Source organism: Diorhabda carinulata, chromosome 5 (genome assembly GCF_026250575.1).
Source record: "Diorhabda carinulata isolate Delta chromosome 5, icDioCari1.1, whole genome shotgun sequence".
NCBI classification, from domain to species: domain Eukaryota; kingdom Metazoa; phylum Arthropoda; class Insecta; order Coleoptera; family Chrysomelidae; genus Diorhabda; species Diorhabda carinulata.
The window spans coordinates 30,511,710-30,534,944 of NC_079464.1; the positions used below are offsets into that span (position 1 = coordinate 30,511,710).

Below are 23,235 nucleotides of genomic sequence, written 5' to 3' on the forward strand. Positions count from 1 at the left end.
GTAATAGTTTGTTTTGAGACTTTCTGAAACGTCTTTGGAACGATTATATATAACAATATATGATAATAAAGTGTGTGTATAATGTCGTGGGGTATGGAAATTGTTTCGACGAATTGCTATTGCTACAAAATAATACAGTACGAAGTAAAATTTACTAGTTTTATAGATAGAAAAAGTTGGGGGGCTGTTCTGGTAAACTATAATGACTTTTAGAATCATTACATACATGATTGGTTGGCCAATGAAAATACATTATCGAAAATATGTCTCACGTAGCTAGAATTTCTTGTAGAAGCGTCGCCATAACCTCGAATATGAATTTCATTGTCATATTCTCATAAAATTAATATTTTTCCATAACCAATACACATAAGCAATCTGTTAACGCATTAAAAATATAATAAACCATTTATTTTAAGACATAATAAATATTTTTACTTCCGTGCCATACTTTAAAGTCATTATTTTTTTCACGACCATGTTTTTTTTTAAACCAGATATTAACAATAGATGAAGAACTTAAACATTTTACATACCTAAGATTGATTATAAAAAGCATAAAAAAGATATTATTCATTGTAGTGAATAAAATTGATTAGATTTACAGGGTTGGATTAAAGAAAATTGTTTAAATTGTATGATATAAACCCATTACATAAAATACAACAAAAATAATAAAAAGCCAACATTATGATCATAAATAAGCTTTTTTGATAGAAAAACTAGAGCTCAAAATCCAGGGCCGGGGCTAAAATAATGACGGGGTCCACTTTTGTTGAAAAAAATTAAAAAAATAATATCAATACGTTAGATTTGTGGTATCAACACATCAAAAAATACAGAATGATGGAGTAGGGGCCCGAGGCTATAGTCCCCCCAAGCCCCTATCTTAATACGGCCCTGTTAAAATCCCAAATTCGCTTCTGAAGCTGTAGAGCTTTCCTATAGTAGTCAAATATCAATGTCAAAATGGATTAGGTTAGGTTAGGTTAGGTTAGGTTAGGTTAGGTCAGGTTAGGTTAGGTTAGGTTAGGTTTAGGTTAGGTTTAGGTTAGGTTAGGTTAGGTTAGGTTAGGTTAGGTTAGGTTAGGTTAGGTTAGGTCAGGTTAGGTTAGGTTAGGTTTAGGTTAGGTTAGGTTAGGTTAGGTTAAGTTAGGTTTAGGTTAGGTTAGGTTAGGTTAGGTTAGGTTAGGTTTAGGTTAGGTTAGGTAAGGTTAGGTTAGGTTAGGTTAGGTTTAGGTTAGGTTTAGGTTAGGTTAGGGTTAGGTTAGGTTTAGGTTAGATTAGGTTAGGATTGTGTGCACCTGCACTCGGCATTTAATGATTGCGTTTAAAAGATTTGAATCCAGTTCATCTTAAGTCGAATCTGCGCAAGGTAACGCGAGTCTTAATATGATGCAAACGAACATGTAGGAGGAAAATGGAAAAAAATCCAAGATTTCGTGTTGCAAGATCGACGGGCAACTATTAGACAAAAGGTACATGATATAATTACGCATATCAACAGTTTAACTGTATATAATGGTTGAGATGATTATGGTTTAGAGGTAAAAGTGCAGTTTAAGGATTTGAAGGTTCAAAACTTGGAGACGCAAGCTTCAGAAGTGGGGGTTATAAGTTATCTTGCCAGATAACTCGACCTCTCACGTGCTGTGTCCAATACAAAATAAAGGTGCTAAAACAGAGTTCTGATTTCGTGTTAAGACAAGATTTGGATTCAGCATATAAAGATTAGCTATTAAAATAAAAGAAGTTTTCAAACAAACTTCCCAGAACACGTAATCTGAATCGTAAGCGCTGAATCTTCATCATACCAAGGACGGTTTTTTGATGGGTTGGAACGAACCTACTATATTGCAATTTGTGAGATATTCAAGCGAAGGATTTGGTCATTAAAGGACGCTGGTCAACTCCAAAAATTGATAGCAACGTGTATTTGAGATCTATAATCTCGTAAAGGAGACTGGAAACCTGGAGAAATTGGAGGGATTTTGAAAAAAGAAGGTTATGAAAAAAATGTAGTACGTTCTAACTGTCGCCAGGTTTCAGTTTAACAACGAATTAATTCAAGCGTTTATTGAAGCTCTAAAAAGAGTTTTCGAATGAATTGGAAAGGAAAAAGTACTGAAAGTGGTGATTTTGCGATTTTAGATAAAAAAAATGAGTTTCTATTGATGGTACGTCAAAAATCACGCAAATAATCGTCAAATTGCTCGGATAATTTCGATTATTGAACAAAAAGAAATCCGAATTCCATCACCAAAATCATTATTGGATAGAAAAGTTTTGACTAACTCACCTCGATCTAATAAGACATCCAACAACTTAAAACCTCAAACAAACCTCTACTGGATGTTCAAAAAAAAAGAAATTTTGGGATAGAATCCTCCCAGATTACTCAATATTTTATTACAGCTATTGTACTTTTAAAAAACAACAAAGCTGCTTTATTATTTAACCTAATTCTTATTGCTTTCACTCACGTAAGCGATTTACGAAGTACATTTATAGAAAATTCATTCCCCCTTCCGAGAAAATTGTAATTTCTGAATTTTCTCGAAAAGTTCACCGTCACTTCCGATCCCGGCGCTCGTACTTCAGAAAGTGAAGGGATATCCCTTTCGACCTAGACTTCACCCTGAATAAAATCACCAAATTAATAAAGGTAACTTGAAATGAAAAGGAGTGTTCATTGTTATTACATTATGCTCAGCAAGTTTTGTTAGAAAGTTAAAGTTAAAACCCCAATTTGTGGTGGAACAACCCTTTAACTTAGTATACAGAAAACGGAGACGGATAGAGTAGTTAGAGCATTGAGGTAATGCAACGAAGTTTATAATGACACCTTTTCCAGGAAATGAAACTGGCAAAGGGCGTGGAAGTAACTTTGAGTTTAATATTAGGAGATTGGTACAAGCTTCGAACAAGAAAATAAAATACTCCACTAGAAAACGTTTCGCTTTCGATAATATATCAAAGATGAAGATTAAAAACTTCCAGAGTACTGTTGGAAGTTGTATTCGAACGTTAAATTATAACCAACAACTTGCTATGAAGAATTATCGTTCGAGATATATTCTAGGAATTGGATTACATTCAATACTTAAACACTTAGTGATTGGTGATCTGAATGGCCTCAAATAAAACAGTCGTAGCTTCAAATTCGTCTTCGTTGGTTGCTTCTGCGTCGCTTCTAAGTGTTTCCATTAGTCATGGAAGAGAGTCTAGGTTCTAAAGGGAAGGATTCCATCTAAATCTGTACTTCTTGGAATTATCTGCACCATTTGTACGCTCACACAGTTGGAAATGGATGTCCACAAAGCGTAATTTGCACCAAGCGTGAGAATGAGCTTCACGCTGGTCAGATCAAATCTCGCCGAACAGCTTTCCTAGCGCCCACAAGTTCTTGGATACCTTATTTCATGGAAAAGTTGCTGCTCAAACTTTGAATGAGTGCTGGTGGTGGTAAGACGATAGATAGAAGGCTTTTGAGTGGCAGAATCTGCTCCAGGAGGATAGGGAAAGAGTGGAAGACGTCCTTCGACCAGCAAGTTCAACAAAAATACGTCGAGAGTGGAAAATCTATTGGACAGTAATCATAGGATGAGTATCAGATCGATTACTGATGTACCCAAGTTTTTGGCACAGAAAACTTGGCAAGTATACGCCAAGTTGTTGTCGGAGAAGCTTCTGCATCATGTGAATGTAGAATCCGACCTAAAGAGGAAGCAATAGAGATCAAGACATCATAAATATGCAATATTAGTTTTTTTGATCAATCTAGTGTCACACCACCCCGACAAACAGTTAATTTAGTCACACACTAGGATAGCAGCGCTGCCTCATTTCCCCTATAGCCCAAACTTGGCCGCACTAGATTTTTTTCTGTTCCCGAGAATGAAATCGACGCTTGAGAGGCGACCCAACAGGCCGCGAGGCCGGTGGAGGCGTTCCAGGAGACTGCTTTCTAAAGTAGCATACAAGAAAGGACGTTTTCGCATTTGTTCAATTCGATTTGAATAAAAAATGGTGCTTGATATAATTTGTGAGTGGAAAATTGATCTGATTGTTCTAAAAACGGGTCTCATTCATTTTATTTCGTTAACAGTCAAAAACTACTTGAGTATTATCGAATTAAGGTCAAGTCCAGTTTAAATTAACAACGACAATAAACTTTTATAAACGCAGTATCCAGTGGAAGTATATTTAAAACTTATTTTCATAAGTAAATCCTTCGTCGTTTTAAAGTTGATAAAAAAGGTTTTCGAGGATATTACGTTATAATGAATTGCTTCATTTGCTAGGCAAATTTCGTATAGCTGCGAGCGGAAATAACCGGAATCAGGCTACAATTTTTCACGGAAATTAGCCTAGTTGCAGCTTTACTTGACAGCGTGCAGGTGACTTGATTTATTATAGTGCAGGAAATGTTATAAGCAACAGGGTGTACATCTAATACGTATAGAATTTGAATAATAAGCTTATGTTATAGATTGTAGGCGCCGTCAGGTTGCATTGTTGATGTAGACTATCCCAACAACGCTCTTGTTGAGGGCCGCTTGTTGTCTGAAGATCGGTGTTTAAAAACAAGTTTACGGAGACAATTCTCCGAAGGAACCAACCGTGAATAAGTGGTTGAAAAGGTTCCGGGAAAACCGAAAAGAATTGAAAAAAAACTCTCGTCCAGAACGTCCGTCGACATCTGATGAAACTGTTGAATCAGTTCGAGTTTGTGTTCTTGTAGACCGTAGATTCACAGTCAAAATGATAGTTGACGAGTTTTAAAACCCCAAAACGACACAAAAACTTAAAATGGAGAAATTGTGTACGAAAATTTCACGTTGAAGTATTGAAACGTCTCACAGCTCGTCTGGGTAGAATTCGACCGGATTTGGCATAAGAATATGGCGCTTTTTTCACCCGATTCAACACCTTGTAACTTCTTCTTGTTACCAAAATCAAAATGGTGCTTCGGGGACGGCATTTTGGAGACGTGGACGCCACCAAAGCTAAAACGACACGACAAATTAACAACATCACAACTGAAGACTTTCAGCAATGTTGTCAACAAAAAAACGACGTTGGCAACAGTGCATTTTGACTCGACTTGAATGATTATGAAAATGAAGTATTTTCCGGACAACCCTCGTTTATAAATTAGTTCCAATTTCAAAATTTGACGTCATTATCTAGAGAGTTGGTTAGTCGTTCATTGATAAAAAGTGTTTCGATTCCAAAGCCTCAATCCTCAGAATTCCACCGAGAAAATAAATAAAACCTGAAAACCACTCACCGTCAGTTTATTCATTCACTTTCTGTTCGAAAAGTACGTTTTTTAATCACAAATTTCGCATTTTTGAATATTGTACACGATTATTCCATGCATCGACTACAAGTGCACAGATTTCGTGTGCACACAGACTTCGAGCGTCACTTTTGACGATCAATTTCGAAATGGACGGTGGACGTGTGCATTCATTGAGTAAAAATAAATAAGTTTTCGATTGCTCCTAATACAAATGGCACTAAAACTCCTTCGAATTGACGAGTTTTAAATCCCCAAAACGACACAAAAACTTAAAATGGAGAAATTGTGTGCGAAAATGGGCAGAATTCGATGTTGTCAATGTTGTCAACAAAAAAACGACGCATTTTGACTCGACTTGAATGATTATGGAATTGAAGTATTTTCCGGACAACCCTCGTTTATAAATTAGTTCCAATTTCAAAATTTCAACACGGATCAACTCGTGTTGTTGCTCCCACTTTGAAATCATTATCTAGAGAGTTGGTTAGTCGTTCATTGATAAAAAGTGTTTCGATTCCAAGGCCTCAATCCTCAGAATTCCACCGAGAAAATAAAAACTGAAAACCACTCACCGTCAGTTTATTCATTCACTTTCTGTTCGAAAAGTACGTTTTTTAATCACAAATTTCGCATTTTTGAATATTGTACACGATTATTCCATGCGTCGACTACAAGTGCACAGATTTCACGTGCACACGGTCTTCGAGCGTCACTTTTGACGATCAATTTCGAAATGGACGGTGGACGTGTGCACTCATTGAGTAAAAATAAATAAGTTTTCGATTGCTCCTAATACAAACTCCTTCGAAACGTGAAAACACAACAAGCCCGTTCATCAAATCCCGTTGAAGGTATTAATTACATAATATATAGTTACTTTAAGATCCGTGCGGCGTTATCATTCGCTTATAACATTATAACGTTTATGGTTGAACGGCACGCAATTTTAAGTCGGGCGTTATTGTGTACCTACCAATTTAAAACCACTAACACCGCTCTGCAAATTGTTCCGACCCCCCGACTGTTTCCTCCCCAGAGAGTAATATTTATACTAATTGTCAAAGTTGGATAGCAACAGGCGTATAACGAAGATCTAATGAGTTTTGAAACGCGACCTTGCTTGGATATCGAACTTTGGTGTTTCGTCAAACGTTCATACCCGCATTTACGGCTTCGTAATTAAATATTTGCGCAGTCGTTTGTATTTTTCAATCGTAATTAAAAGGTATATTCAATACGAAAATAAAACTTTATATCGTAATGATAACCAAATGTATATGCGAGGAAAACAGTCTCGGAATGATGACTATATTGATCGAATACAAAGACGATCCAAAGTAGACTTATCAAGTGATTTTAGAGGGCTAGGTGATTGGACTACCAGCAGGCAAAAGCTATAATCCGTGATCGATACAAATAAAGAGTATAATCACTAATGAAATCCAAATTAAATGCAGGTAACTTAGTCCACGACGACAGTGCGAGCTCTCACATTAATTGGTGCGTGGTGGTGCTTTGGAGGTACCTCAATCGAAATTTATCTCGAAACTGGAGTAGTAAGACAGCTTCCGAACTGCGACAACCAGCGATCTTGGAAAATGTTCACTCGGTAGGAAGTTAAAGTGACTGGAAGTTATCCAGAACACAGTACAACGCATCTGTTTGGGTGCCGATCGTTCAAGAGCTTATTTGGAACTGAAGAAGACAATATCTGGGCATCTCGTAAGGACAAACCAACGTGCAATAGTGAATTAACCAATTAAGTGGAAGTAAATTAGTGCAAGTAATCAACATCTATGCTAGATCTGTTTTAACCTACTTTGTTGGAATCTAGTGGATTGGAACCGAAGGTATTCAGAGGTTAACTCTATCCACTGCTAGAAGAATGTTATCCCAAGAAGATGTTCGCTATCTCCAAATTTATTTTGTTGTATTTTTTGAAAAATAGTGGTGTGTGTTCAAAAGTTATTATTCAATTTATTCTTTGTAATTTCAATATTAAATTTTCTTTGATTTACTATTTTCCTTTTGCTTTTATTGATGTTTACTTTCATTTTTAGGTCTTTTATATACACGACGAGTTAAAACTATTTGTATATATGGGAAAAATCATGAAAATTTAAAATTTTCACGGTTGGATTTTCGGATATGATTTTTTTTAACTAAAATATTTTCAAAGAATCTGGTTCTATCGGAAGTCGACGGTAAATTTGTTATTTTGAATAAAACACCCTGTATATTAATACATTTTTGAAATCTACGTGAAATTTTAGTATACATTTGTCCAAAAACTTTTTTCGAAAAATGCATATTTTTTGAGTTATTAATTTTTTTGTAAAAAATTTAACCGTTGCAGACCCTTAAAAATTATTTTTTCACGAGGATACCCTTAAAGATATGAAAATGGTTTTTATTCGGTTGCTTTTAACAAGATTAGACGTATTTGAATCTATGTTGAAAAATTTTTCATTTTATACAGGGTGAGTACAAAAAGTGTTCAAAATTTAACTTCATAAATATCAAATTTCTTTATTTTTTTAAATAGAACCGCCCTGTTTTTTCGGTTTTTTTCAATTTTCAATGCATTCAGGGGTGGAAAATAAGACAAATTCATATATACTTTCCTAGTAAACCTTACCGTTATCCAGATATTAAATATCTTCGTAACCACATCTACATCTCTAAAAATTTACAGAAAACATTTAATATCTGGATAACTGTAAGGTTCAGGTATAGGAAAATATACATGAATTTGCCTTATTTTTTACCCCTGAGTGCATTAAAATAAAAAAAAACGGGTGGTTCTATTTAAAAAAATGAAAAAAATTGATATTTATTAAGTTAAACTTTGAACACTTTTTATACACACCCTGTATAGAATGAAAAAATTTTTCAACATAGTTTAAAAACGTCTGACCTTGCTAAAAGCAACCGAACAAAAACAATTTTCATATCTTTAAGGGTATCCTTGTAAAAAAATAATTTATAAGGGTCAAATTTTTTACAAAAAAATTAATAACTCAAAAAGTATGCACATTTCGAAAAAAGTTTTTATACAAAAGTATACTCAAATTTTACGTAGATTTCAAAAATGTAATAATATATAGGGTGTTCTATTCAAAATAACAAAGTTACAATCGACTTCCGGTAGAACCGGAAGTCGGCCATCTTTGAAATCGTTTTATTTAAAATGATCATATCTGAAAACCCAATTATAGAAATTTTCATGATTCTACTATAAGTATTTTACCTTATACAGATATTTTTAACTCGTCGTGGGACACCCTGTATATATTTGTCTACTTTTTATTCCATGTACTAAGTGATTCTTTCTATGTTTTATTTTTATTTCTATTAAGCTCCATTTTCTTATCAATGTAATTGCTATGTAGCTTTCGCACATTAGGTTATCTTCTTTTTTATATAGTTGTTTCAATTGATTGTCCTCTCAATTTATGAGACACCGAGGTGTTTTCAAACTTATTTGTGTACTTTCTAATACAGTGGTATTGTTCAAGAAACTACCGCCATCTTTAGGTCAGACCAGATACTTCAACTAAACTATTCAATTGACAGTTGAACTGCCTAATAAGTCGATTTATTAAATAGTTATTTGTATGCCAAGGACTGAAAGTCTCAAACTCGTCCATATTAGTATTTCAGCCACGACGTACACAACATTTTTTTTATTACGCATAAGATCCAAAACTTTATCAATTATACCGAGAAAAGAAAATAAAAAATGGAAAATTATAAACATTTTATTTATTGAACAATATAAGGTGTTTGCAATGTCGATATTATTTCATTAATTATTTGCAAAAAGTGATGTTGATTGTACCTCCAGGACAATTATTAATATTTAATGGATTGGATGTATATCTATACTAAATGTCAACTGTTAACTGTCACTGGTTAAAGTCACATTTAAGGAAGTTAAATTTGTCTACTCCAGAACGTCCCGGAAGTGTTTTGCAGTACGGAACTGTCAACTGTCACTTTCACTACATGGAACAGTGAAAACGCAACTTTCGGTATGTAAATGAATACAGAACGAACAAATTGTAGATGGCGTCGACTAAAAAGGTTATTTTATAGATTACAGATAGTGAAAACTTTATTAGTATAATGTACAATTTACTTTATCATTCTATTCATTTTGTATCAGTTTCTCGAAAAGCATCCCAAGGCAAATGCCCCTTATTTAAATAAATTGGAAGCTACTGAACATTCGAATACTGAATTCAGTCTAACGGCTCCTACCTTTTGTGCATATCTATTGAATATTGATTACTTCATACAATAGATGCTACTGCGTCTGCCAAAAGTAATTTCCAGTTAGATTAAAGGAATATCCTACCAATACGGAGAATATAATTTTAAAAATTGATCCCACATCAATAATGCTGTTTGTCGAACATCAAATACAAAGGTCACTATTGAAGCAGCTGTATTAAGTAAACTATTTATTATAAACACTGCTTGCAATGTATTCAAAAGCGATTACTCAATCTATTCATTATAATTTCAATATTAAATCTTTTCTCAATGTTTTAACCGTTAACTGGACATAACTCTCACTTATACGTATTTTTGACACACTGATGTCAATGTGTCAAATCTGACATTGACATAATAAAGTTTGACATTTCAATGGGGAACGTACTCTTTATGAATAAATTGAATTTCGACGTGGATTGAACCACTAGCGGTCCTCTAATCAAATCAAGTCGATTGATGCAAAGAAATTATGAAAAAATTGTGAAAATGTAAAATGTCGGATAACCGTGAGATTAAGTGCATTATTTTCCTGTTGTAATAATTGTATAATTGAGCCGAGCATACAAATTAATTAGAATTAAAAGGTATAGTTTTTGACATAAATTAATTTTCACGCTATTTTTCAAATAGCACACACGCCTTTGAAAAGAACACGCGATGTTTTATCAGTAGTAAAAACTGTATAAATTCCACTTGGAGAAATGTATTTTGCATCGGTTGATTATCATTTAATCACCATTTCCGCGAGTAACGAAAATTTAGATTTTCATCGAGAATATCGCAATAAGATATTCATTTGGACTATTCGGTTTGAATCGGCTTCGAATTATCAATTATATTTGTGCAAGTAAATTATGATCGGATGAATAGTTATTTATAACACATTAGCGTGTTTGCAGCGTTTTTCTATTTAGGCCAGGGCACTTACGAAAAAAAAGGTTTTTGGCGACAAAATTAATAAAATAAAATAAAATAAACAACGCCATCGTCTTCTAGGGGTTGAATAAAAGTTATGTGTATAAAATTCAACATTTTTTGTCTATGCGTTAATTTTTTAAACAATAAAAACGCCAAAAAATCGGTACAAATTTTGGTTTTTTGCGTTTTGCGCTGAATTTATCCAAAATTCGTTTTTGTTACTATGGGCATTATTGTAGAGAATTGAAAAATCTTCAAAATGAGCTTTTACAAATTAAATTTCGATAATTTGTTGCTTAGATAATTCAACCGAAAGAAGAAAATTTTCAATTTTTTAATTTGTTCATAATTTGTTTAATTTTAAATATAAATGTTTCTTAATCACTGAAAACCGAGATCTCGATGTACTTAATCAATGCTCTAAAGATGGGTCCTGTGGCCCCAATAGTTTTTGCAAAATGGCAATTAAACCATTAGAGGCCCTTTTTTTTCAAAAGGGCCATTCTTGCTCACCGGATGGTCCTATCGTCATTTGGAAAGTCGCGTTGGAAAGAAGAAGAGTTGATCTAAAAATCCCTCATCTCAGTTTTTTGAATTTCAAAAATTTTGAAATTCAAAAAAGGGGTAAAAAAAATTTATTGTTTTTTAAACATTTTTTTTTCAAAATTCGCTGCGGCTTTATTTTTCAATATTAAGGAATGTTTTTTGCGTCATTTTGTAGGGGAAGCTTGAAATTTTTATCAATAAAAGTTTCAATAATCGGCTTCTATTTATTTTCAGGTCACTAAGTGTCACCTGTCACTATGTAACGTTTTTTTGCATTCATTTACATTCCTTATATTCGTGGGGTGAACTAATAAACACTATCTCTTAATTTACACACTACACACTACACTTAACTTACAATAATTTACTTATAAATATCAGTTTAATAATTTCTGCGATTACTTTTACCAATTCAATCTTTCCACTGCGACTATTTATTTAAAACTGATGTAACTGCGCTACATAAATATAATTCTATGAGGTTCTAGAACAAAAAGAAACGTAAAAAATAAATAAATAGACTTTTCAAGGAATTATTTAGAAGAAATACTGAAATAAGTTCATCAAAATCGCGTCCGTCATTTATAAAAAACAAATCGAAGGCGCCGCGCGAATTCGCCGAATTTTTTTGACTTTACGTTAAAAACTCACGTCCCAATTTCAGTTAATACTATCCACGAACAATATTTCGTAAATACCCTGGCCTAAATCAACTTGTGTCGATGTTTTCAGATAAAAAGTTAGCTGAACTAAATTTTGATAATGCCTGCATTGAAAGGCGTTCATCGATTCCATTTTGATTGATTCGACGATATATACACCGGTTTTATCTACACAAACGTGAAATTTTTAAGCTGATTGTACCAGTAAGGAGCTTAGTTGAAGTATGTTCTTAAAACAAGCGCCATAACCAAAAATGTAGGTTCGCGGATGTCCCGTCGTGGGGGCCACGTCAGCCGCCATATTGAAAAACACGTTTTATCCAATATCTCGCGAACTGCACATCGTACGACAAAAATACTAGAAATCATTTTTATAGATAATCATTTTTTTAATCTTTTTTATTTGAAACTTTTTTTTGTATAACGCATAGATTTTTAATTACGGCGCTTCAAACTTTTCACAATATGGTTTTTGCTAAATACATTCGATTTCGGAAATAACGCTACAAATAAATAAAGTTAAATAACGAAGTTGTTTACGTTGATTTATTCGTTAGTTTTAGAATCATTTATTTGAATGGAACCGCTTTAAATTTCTTTTTATTTCCACTGTTATGAATGTCTATTGAACTATCATAAATATCGATAAATTAGTGAAACGGAAAAAAGATTAAGCGCAGCTGCCATCTCGTGGTTTTCCAATATAAATTAGTACTGTATTCGTTCAAGCGTTTCGTCTATTTGAACATATTTTCGCAGATTTTTCAGCTTGTATTGAACAACAAATAACAAATATTAACAAAGCGAGAAACAAGATTTGTTTGTGCTGAAGATGGAACTCTAATGTAGAAACGTTGCATATAAATATCCCAACACTTGATTGATTTCGTATATTCACAAGAAAAACATGGAAATTTTGTTTTAAAACGGTTATATGACACTAGAGGATTGATTGATTAATGCTAATGCTAATTTTTTTGTCAAATAAACCCTCCATCATTTTAATTTTGGTATTTGACTAAAAATGATAATAAATGTCTATAAAATTCAGTTCATAACAGTGAAGGAACTGTCGAAACATCTCAATCTCCCACCTGAAGTTGGGATTTCATCCAAAACACACTTTACGATGATGGTATTTGGCCTGATCTAGAGATGGCGTTAGTTGCTTGAAAAATTGAGCTTTGAACTGAACTTTGAATAACTCGACTTAAGCTATCCTATAGTAACTCAAGTCGGTCTGAACATTGAATAACTCGACTTAAGCTATCCTATAGTCACCCAAGTCGGTCTGAACATTGAAAAACTTGACTTAAGCTATCCTATAGTCACTCAAGTTGGGCTGAACTTTGAATAACTCGACTTAAGCTATCCTATAGTCACTCAAGTCGGTCTGACCATTGAATAACTCGACTTAAGCTATCCTATAGTCACCCAAGTCGGTCTGAACATTGAAAAACTTGACTTAAGCTATCCTATAGTCACTCAAGTTGGGCTGAACTTTGAATAACTCGACTTAAGCTATCCTATAGTCACTCAAGTCGGTCTGAACATTGAATAACTCGACTTAAGCTATCCTATAGTCACTCAAGTCGGTCTGAACATTGAATAACTCGACTTAAGCTATCCTATAGTCACTCAAGTCGGTCTGAACATTGAATAACTCGACTTAAGCTATCCTATAGTCACTTAAGTCGGGCTGAACTTTGAATAACTCGACTTAAGCTATCCTATAGTCACTCAAGTTGGGCTGAACTTTGAATAACTCGACTTAAGCTATCCTATAGTCACCCAAGTCGGGCTGAACATTGAATAACTCGACTTAAGCTATCCTATAGTCACCCAAGTCGGGCTGAACATTGAATAACTCGACTTAAGCTATCCTATAGTCACTCAAGTCGGTCTGAACATTGAATAACTCGACTTAAGCTATCCTATAGTCACTCAAGTCGGTCTGAACATTGAATAACTCGACTTAAGCTATCCTATAGTCACTCAAGTCGGTCTGAACATTGAATAACTCGACTTAAGCTATCCTATAGTCACTCAAGTCGGTCTGAACATTGAATAACTCGACTTAAGCTATCCTATAGTCACTTAAGTCGGGCTGAACTTTGAATAACTCGACTTAAGCTATCCTATAGTCACTTAAGTCGGGCTGAACTTTGAATAACTCGACTTAAGCTATCCTATAGTCACTCAAGTTGGGCTGAACTTTGAATAACTCGACTTAAGCTATCCTATAGTCACTCAAGTTGGGCTGAACTTTGAATAACTCGACTTAAGCTATCCTATAGTCACTCAAGTTGGGCTGAACTTTGAATAACTCGACTTAAGCTATCCTATAGTCACCCAAGTCGGGCTGAACATTGAATAACTCGACTTAAGCTATCCTATAGTCACTCAAGTCGGTCTGAACATTGAATAAGTCGACTTAAGCTATCCTATAATCACTCAAGTTGGACTAAACTTTGAATAACTCGACTTAAGCTATCCTCTAGTCACTCAAGTCGGGCTGAACTTCAAATAACTCGACTTAAGCTATCCTCTAGTCACTCAAGTCGGGCTGAACTTCAAATAACTCGACTTAAGCTATCCTCTAGTCACTCAAGTCGGGCTGAACTTCAAATAACTCGACTTAAGCTATCCTATAGTCACTCAAGTCGGTCTGAACATTGAATAACTCGACTTAAGCTATCCTATAGTCACCTAAGTCGGGCTGAGCTTTGGGTAACTTCAGCTATCCTAAAGTTTTGTTCTAATATCTTGATTTTTTATGAATAAAATCTTCTATACATAAAAGACAATAAACAATAGAATGAAAAAAAGTATCATTTATTTATATGTTTAATTATCTAACTAATATTAATACATTAATTAGTAAAGTGCATTAATGGAAATTTGTCGTAAAACTATAATTTTATTGACAATATAATCAAAAAGCAATTTTTAGGCTGGCCTAGAGATGCAGATCAGTCTTGGCAACCAGGTCTGATCCAGGCTTGCAAACCAAGCGATGTCATCATCCCAATAATGGTTTACGAGCTAGGGTCAGAGTTGTACATACTAGACCCAAGTCTGGGCCTATATTTGGCCCTTGGTAACATCCTATATGGGCAGTAGCGATCTATAAAATGGAGTACATCTCTTTTTTCTTGAGTCAGAGTAACCGCCGCGCATGTTCGGAATTGCAATTACTTATACAAGTAGAAAAGAAATTTACATTGTGTATATACCTCGTATTTACGTCTCGTAAGTAATTATTGTATTTCCATAGAAAATTCTCCGATGTAAGTATATTAGAAAGAGATAATAATCTTAATGAACAACTCATTCCATCATTTCTTAATGTCTCTTTAATTGTTTCACCGACCCGGTTTCCAGCATCAACAAAGAGAGAAACTTTTTCAACTACTAGAGACTCACGATCAGTGGTGTTCGTTCAGAGCCGGTCTTAGTTCAAATTACTATCAATTATAGTTTGTTTTAGGTAAATAAGTAATAGATAAAACTTTTTACTTATCAGACACTTTTTTAACTACTATTTTCTATGAAAAATCGAAGTTTCGTATTACTTCGATCTTTATCAAAATATGACATAAACGTCACTGACTGACACACAGATGGCGCTGCCATTGTCAAATCCGTATGACGTTTACGAAGTACCAACTTTCGAAAAACTATATCTAGACTTTGTTCCATCGAAAAGAACCGTTTGTTTTTGGTTTTGAGGTGGTTACTTCAGAAAACATTAAAAAAAAATTGTTACATATAATCGTAAATTGAAATTACCATGGGAAGGTCTTTTTCAAAGTGGGTACCGCGTTTACTCACAGTCGATAAAAAACAACAACGTTTCGATGATTCAGAGCAGTGTTTGGCCGTGTTTACACGTAATAAAACAGATTTTTTGCGTCGATACGTGACAAATGGATCCATCACTTCGATTCGGAATCAATCAAATCATCGTCTGAGTGGACTTCAACCGGGGAACCACGTCCGAAGCGTCCAAAGGCAGAATAGACAGCTGGGAAGGTTGTGGTTTCAATATTTTGGAATATTAGTAATCGACTGTCTCCAAAAGGAAGAGACAATCAATAACTGGAAAAACGATCTTATTTGTCGCAGAAAATACCACAGTTTCACCAAGACAAAGCACCGATTCCCAAGTCGATGACAAAGTTGGTTGAATCGAACGAATTACTTCATCATCCACCGTATAGTCCAGATGTAGTCAATAGTGATTATTGGCTATACGATTATTCAAAAAAAAAATGTTCGCCGGTAAGAAATTCAGTTTAAATGAAGGAGCAATTATCGAAACTGAAGCCTATTTTGAAGCTAAAGACAAATGATGAATGAATGGATGAATTTTCCTGCACCGATGCACAAATCGAACATCAACAATTTCTTATCGCCATCGTAGATCTAGTGGAAAAAATTAAAGAGAGTGCGAATACATTTAAAAATGACATCCATTCTAAACAACTCTCAACTATAAGTTGATGTTATTTATTATAGTTTAGAATGGTGAAAATAGTTTCGTTTCTAAGTAACCGCTGCCAATCAGTAAGTTATTAACATTCTATGCGGTACCACACCCAAGAAACCGGTAGAAGAGAAAATAATTTTAGTACAGATACGTCGATTCCTTCAAGGTTATCACTCAAAACTACTTTCTTTTCTAACCGTATAATTATCTCTAGACTAGGCTTCAATAGAAATCGTATCACACAGGAATGGAATTGGTACGAAAAAATCCGACATTATCATAATAAAGTTTGATATTTTTTATGGTGACAGTATACAGTAAATGGGATAAATTGAATACATTCGATTTGTTGCAACGCGCTGTCCTTCACGAGCAGTTTTGAAAGGTGCTAGTGAAAACATCGTTAGATCCGTCATAATAAATTTAATTTTATTGGCTGCCATTTAGGCTCAATCATTTCCGAAAGACAGAGATAGTTTTCATTACTATATGAGCGCTGCTATTTGACTTTTGACATTTGGCAACCGGATGTGAATATGTCAAATCTGACATTGTCATCTTGACATTTTTAATGGCGGACGTACGAAGCAAATGGTCGCCGGTTTTTTCTTCCTTTCAATTAGAGCAACGAGGAAAGGTCTAGAAAGATAGTTGATAACCTAAAAAATATGTTTTTGAAGAAATATCAAAGTTTAGAAAGACGAGTAGTAGATTATTCAAAAATTCGACGTTTAATTATTAGTTCTAGTAGTTTAAAACACACTAACGGTGATTTTGTAAGCAATTTTCTTCTCTGTGGCCGCATTCATGGTCCAACCTTCCTCCAGGCTGAGGTTGCGGTTTGCCAGAAGTGTCCTCTTGTTGTTCAGAGTTTCCCGCCCTTTCTTGACCCGATTTCGAGTTTTGGATCGCATCGCTGGTTGACGAGGTATCTTGGAGACGCAACTTGTTCAATGATCTCTCCATGGAGTCTTGGGGTGGGGTTGCTCGCTATATTCTACAATAGATTGAGGTTCTGTTGGGCTATTGGCCACTACGACATTGTCATCTGCGTAACGAAGATTGCTTATGATGTTTCCATTGATCTTTATGCCTGCAGTTGTAGATTACTGCCTCCGAGTTGAGGTTAAACAGTAGGGGCGACAATACATTGTAGACCCTTCGATTTTACTGTTGCTGTTTGGTTGTAGTAAAGTCCGGTTATGATCTTGAGATCTTGTGCGTAGATTTTAGGATGTTGATCACAGTCAAAAGCTTTTTTATAATCAATAAAGAATGCGAATACGTCAGCGTTAATGTCTCTACATCTCCGAGTCTCAATCTCTTTATATTATTATATAAATATTGTTGTATGTCTACTAGAAATTTCGAAAATAAATGTCATCAGTTTATTAGATGTTTTAGTAAGAAAGTGAAACTAAGCAAAGTAAATAAATCGGTATAGTTCAAAGTTGAAAGAAATGTTTACTTTTGTAGTAAGTAAAGAAAATAGTAACCCGATAGCGAACGTATCGCTTATTGATCTTTGCGAATTGATACGATATAAAAATAAAATCTTAAGTTTCTTGTTTTCAGCTGCTTTTCAGAGGTACACCTCAACGTTTACTACAGATAAAGTTACCGAATTTCTTACAAATAACCAGCGGTGACTCGTAGCGAAATCCTTCTACGATATTTCATTCAAAAATACATAATACAGTTCAATTCACCAACAATCTTCTCGATAATAATGTTTCGACCCCTAATTGACCGATACCTGACGCCAAATTCAATTATTTTGGGTAATCCAACTCGCCCTTCTTTCAAAACCTTCTTAGTGTCCTAACAGAACATCCTCTCCGATATACCTTCAGGTAAAACCAGCATACCTACATCCCTTTACCTTCCACACGGTTTCACGACTCCTTAGTTACACAAAATGTTTCGGATCGAAATGATAAACATCCTCTTCATCGGAACAGCTTCATCTCTAGCGGAGCTACGCTGCTTCTAGAGATCAAACACGCGTCACTAAGTTAAATTTTGTGTATGTTGTGCAACCCCTTCGACACCATAATTTACTGCTCAATTGTCATTAACTTTGTCAATTTCTGTAATGGATAACATGGAAGACAACATCAGAGTATCAGAAATAGCAGCCATATTAGGAATCTTGCTCAGAAATAAGATGCAGAAGACATACAGGTGTGACATACGTCATAAAACGTATAACTAAGTTAAAATGACAGTGATTAGGTTATGTTGGAAGACGACAAGACTAAGAAAGATTACAAAATGGCGACCAGGTGATACCAGAAGAAAAGTAGACCTCAGAAACGCTGGGAAAGACCTATATATGTCCAGGAGTGAATGCAGGATAGAAAAGTATGTTTCAGTGTACGTAAACTTTTCCTGCAAACTCGAATTGACGAAATTGTTGAAGAAGATGGATTCCAAGTTCTTCTGGTTACAGCGAAGGAGTTTAGGGATCTGAAAAAGAAGGTGTCCATAATGAAGATCCATCCTTGGAAAAAAATGATTGTTCTACTGGATAAAAACAAGTTGTAGCATGAATTCTAGCGTGTGGTGACTGGGCGTCGAAGGTTCTTCGAATGACCAGTCGTAAAATCGACAGCGTAATGGTGTGAGAGATGCAGGAAGTGATTTAGACCCCCAGGAACCGGCTGATGATTACAAATACGACTTTGTACAACGTCCAAACATAATTTTTTCGAGTTAAACCTTTGAATTGATAAAAAACTGGAAAGAATTTGACAGCATCTGTCGGATAGTTGGTAATAACAATTGAATAGAAGGAATAAAAAGTTTTGGAATAAATAATAATCACGAAATTTGGTAGATATTTAATTTTCACTGCAAATTTACGAGATATATATATTCACAATTGTTTTAATAAGCGTGATTCTTGACGAACAGTCCAGTGTCTCCGGCCTTACTTTCAATACTACCGGGTACATATTTCCCAAGAGCGGCGTCGCTGTTTGCTTTAGCACGTTTCAACAGTTCATCTTGTCCAGCTTTGACGTTTTCATCTTTTCCCGCCCAAGCACGAAGTACAGAAGCTTGCAAAGCTCGTCCATAACTGAAGGTTAAAGTCCAAGGTCTCTTTCCAGGGTACTGATTCATAGCGTTGAGATTAACGGTAGCTTCTTCTTCGGATTGACCACCGGATAAGAAGGTAACGCCAGGTACTGCTACCGGTACTCTTCGTTGGAAAGCTGTTACGGTGGCGGCCGCGACTTGTTCGGGCGTAGCTTTGTTGGGACAGCCTTGACCGGCTGTTACCATGTTGGGTTTCAATAGAGTACCTTCTAGATATATGTTGTGGTCATAGAGGGCTTTATATACGTAGGCTAGTACGGTTTCTGTGGTTTTTTGACAAACTTGTAAATCGTGGTCACCGTCTGGTAGGATTTCCGGTTCTACTATCGGTACTATTCTAGCAGCTTGGCATATCGAGGCGTATCGGGCCAAGACGTTGGCGTTTTCTATCAACGCTTGGATAGAGGGCGTGTTGGATTTGATTTTTAAGACACAACGCCATTTAGCGAAATGACATCCGTCTTTTTTATATTGGGCGCAACGTTTCGCCATATCGTCCAAGCCTTGGGTGGTGCATTCGTCGTTGCTTCCAAACAGAGGTACGACGCCAGTGTCCACCTTGATGCCGGGGATGATGCCTCGTTTCTTTAAACACTCTATAAACGGCGTACCGTCGTCGGTTTTTTGATAAACCGTTTCGTTGAACAAAATTACGCCGGATATGTAATCTCCAATAATAGGGCACGTGGTAAAAAGCAATTGTCTATATTTCCTTCTGTTATCATCAGTATTTTCTAGTCCGATGTCTTGTAAGCGCTTACCCATGGTGGAAACGGATTCGTCGGCTGCCAAAATACCTTTACCGGGAGCTACGATTGCTTCGGCGATTTTTTTCAGTTCATCTTGTAACGCAGGATCGGGGTAATTCCAAGAAGTAGTCATATTATTGGTTTATGTTTGAATTTTTATTAAAATGATACGTTTGACAAAAAAAAAATGTGAAAGATTTATAATTTGACGTTTGATTGCTTGGAGTCGCTGCCGATTAAAAGAGTAAGCGGAGCTTTACTAGAAATCTGCGAGGTTTTCATTGGATATCGAATTTGAAAGATGTGGGGTATGAATGAGCGACCATTATGCGAGTCTGAATCAATATGACTCCAGATTTCACACATTTTTTCTTAAAACACGATACCATTTGCTATTAATGGCTATTAAATACAAATTCAGTTCCGTAGTTTGTTCAAATTTTGACAGTAAATGACATATGTTCTTTGACAGCACCGATATTGACATTTAAGTAAAAAAGCGGGTAATTTAAAAGTTTTAATGTGAAAATTTGTTATTATGTTATATGCAAAGATTGAAGAAGTTAATCCGTTTATTTATTATTCATTATACGTCATTATACGAGGGTATATCGAAAGGAATTTAGTAATAAATATAAATTTTTCCTTTTTATTCTTAAATTTAGACATAACGTCAGCAATAAATGACTGTCATATGATTTAGCTTGTTCAAATTCTGCCAGATGTCAATGGACATACGCTTGTTGACAGCAGCAGTGTTGCCATTTTGATTAAGAAGTAGGAAATTTAAAAATTTTGATATAAAATGACATATTGTTATTATTAAGATACTTTAAGAGATAAATGAAGTTGATTTGTTTATTTATTTCATTATTATATCGAATATAATGAATGTAAAACATAGATGTGTTAATATACGAGGATATATCAATAGAAACATCATTTTTTCCTTTTTATTTTCAAATTACGACATAGTCTGCTATAAATGCCTGTAAAATACGAAATAAATGACGTAGCTTGTTCAAATTCTGACAGATGTTAATTGACGTATACTTGTTGACAGGAGCAGTGTTGCCATTTCGAATAATAAGTGGGAAATCCAACTATTTTGATATAAAATGACATATTGTTATTATTTTGATACTGTAAGAGATAAATGAAGTTGATTTGTCTATTTATTTCATTATTATATCGAATATCATGGATGTAGAATATAAATGTGTCAATATCATGGACGTAGAGCATAGATGTGTCAATATACGAGGAAATATCAATAAAAACAGACATTTTTTCTTTTTAATTTCAAATTACGACATAATCCGCTAATAATGACTGCCAAATACGAAATAAATGACGTAGTTAGTTCAAATTCTGACAGATGTCAATTGACGTATGCTTATTGACAGCAGCAGCGTTGCCATTTTGATTAAGAAGTAGGAAATCTAAAAATTTTAATATAAAACGACTTATTGTTATTATTTTGATACTTTAAGAGGCAAAAGAAGTTGATTTGTCTATTTATTTCATTATTATACCGAATATCATGAATGTAAAACATAGATGTGTGAATATACGAGGATATATCAATAGAAACATGACTTTTTTCTTTTTAATTTCAAATTACGACATAATCCGCTAATAATGACTGCCAAAAACAAAATAAATGACGTAGCTTGTTAAAATTCTGACAGATGTCAATTGACGTATGCTTATTGACAGCAGCAGCGTTGCCATTTTGATTAAGAAGTAGGAAATCTAAAAATTTTAATATAAAACGACTTATTGTTATTATTTTGATACTTTAAGAGGCAAAAGAAGTTGATTTGTCTATTTATTTCATTATTATACCGAATATCATGAATGTAAAACATAGATGTGTGAATATACGAGGATATATCAATAGAAACATGACTTTTTTCTTTTTAATTTCAAATTACGACATAATCCGCTAATAATGACTGCCAAATACGAAATAAATGACGTAGCTAGTTCAAATTCTGACAGATGTCAATTGACGTATGCTTATTGACAGGGGCAGTGTTGCCATTTTAATTAAATTAAGTTGATTGGTTTGTTCTTCATATTATTATTTGGAAAAACTCAATAGAACCGTAAATAACATCTTTATATACATATACTCTAATGTACTGGGGGTTTTATATTCATTCATTCATAAATACATGAATATAAAAACAGAATGACATTTATCAAAGGTTACTGACATACGTAACGATATAGTTGGATAATTTTTCTTTATATTCTTTTAAACGCGAAACCTTTAGTTTCCCCGGTAGGCAACTGTTCCGATCCAATTATCAGTATCGATATGATTTTACATTTACTTTCTATTTCGATGGCATTTCAACGATGACCTTTCATTTTATTCAACTTCTTCAACACACGCCGTACAATCGAGATAAAAGACAACGACACGCACTAAAAATTGAACGAAATTCGAAATAAAAACGTTTAGAATGTCGTTCCGAGTATTAGTAATTGTCCACCATTTCGTATCGAAATCTGACATTACAAAATGTTTAGTAAAAAATAAAAGTCTCCAGAAAAAAGGCGGGAATATTTGATATTAAATTTGATTGCGCAAAAATCAATAATTTTGATTCCTACGAGCTACAACTGCAATCTGACATTGTTGAAAAAGCTTTTTTCACGTATTTTGGTGATGTGGATATTAATCTTTAGCTTCTGGGCGTCTGCAGGTGTTAGACAGCTCCGAAGAGCATTTGCCGTGGTAGTATCGGTACAAAGCTGTCCAAATTTCTGGTCAAGAGGTCAAGGCAAACAGTGGAGCCCTTCTGTGGCGGGTATCAGCTGCAGGAGGTGGATCAAAGGGAAGAGGTTTGCTTTTCGAAATTCAAATAGTATGGCTAGAACTTATCAACCATTTTGATGATTGGTATTATTATAAAACGAAGACTGAAGGTTATTCTAACAAAGGAAGAAGTCGAATATTCAAATTTTTAAATCTGCCGCAAGATCAGTTCTTCGTAATGCAGATTTTTTAGCAAATTGTTTCGGGGAATTATCGAATTAATAATATTTCTTCAGACACTTAGGTTTTACTGCAAAGAAAGTGTGTAATATAGAATTTTTTATCACGAAATTAATGAATAACAAACTTTTTATTTGTCTATCTAAATTGTTTGTTATTTTCCAAAG

At 34.5% G+C, this 23,235-nt stretch overlaps 2 protein-coding genes across 2 annotated transcripts in view; both read right to left on the reverse strand.

The window, feature by feature from the left end:
• Positions 1-23,235, reverse strand: part of LOC130894196 (contactin-5) — a 247,580-nt gene that overhangs the window by 117,191 nt on the left and 107,154 nt on the right. The window lies entirely within an intron of this gene.
• Positions 19,039-20,282, reverse strand: LOC130894199 (fructose-bisphosphate aldolase-like). Its single transcript, XM_057800837.1, has one exon. It carries the CDS (start codon positions 20,189-20,191, stop codon positions 19,097-19,099), a length of 1,095 nt encoding a protein of 364 aa, XP_057656820.1. The 5' UTR covers positions 20,192-20,282; the 3' UTR covers positions 19,039-19,096.

Coding starts and splice junctions, on each gene's coding strand:
- LOC130894199 (XM_057800837.1), bottom strand. CDS start 20,191: ATGACTACTTCTTGGAATTACCCCGATCCTGCGTTACAAGATGAACTG.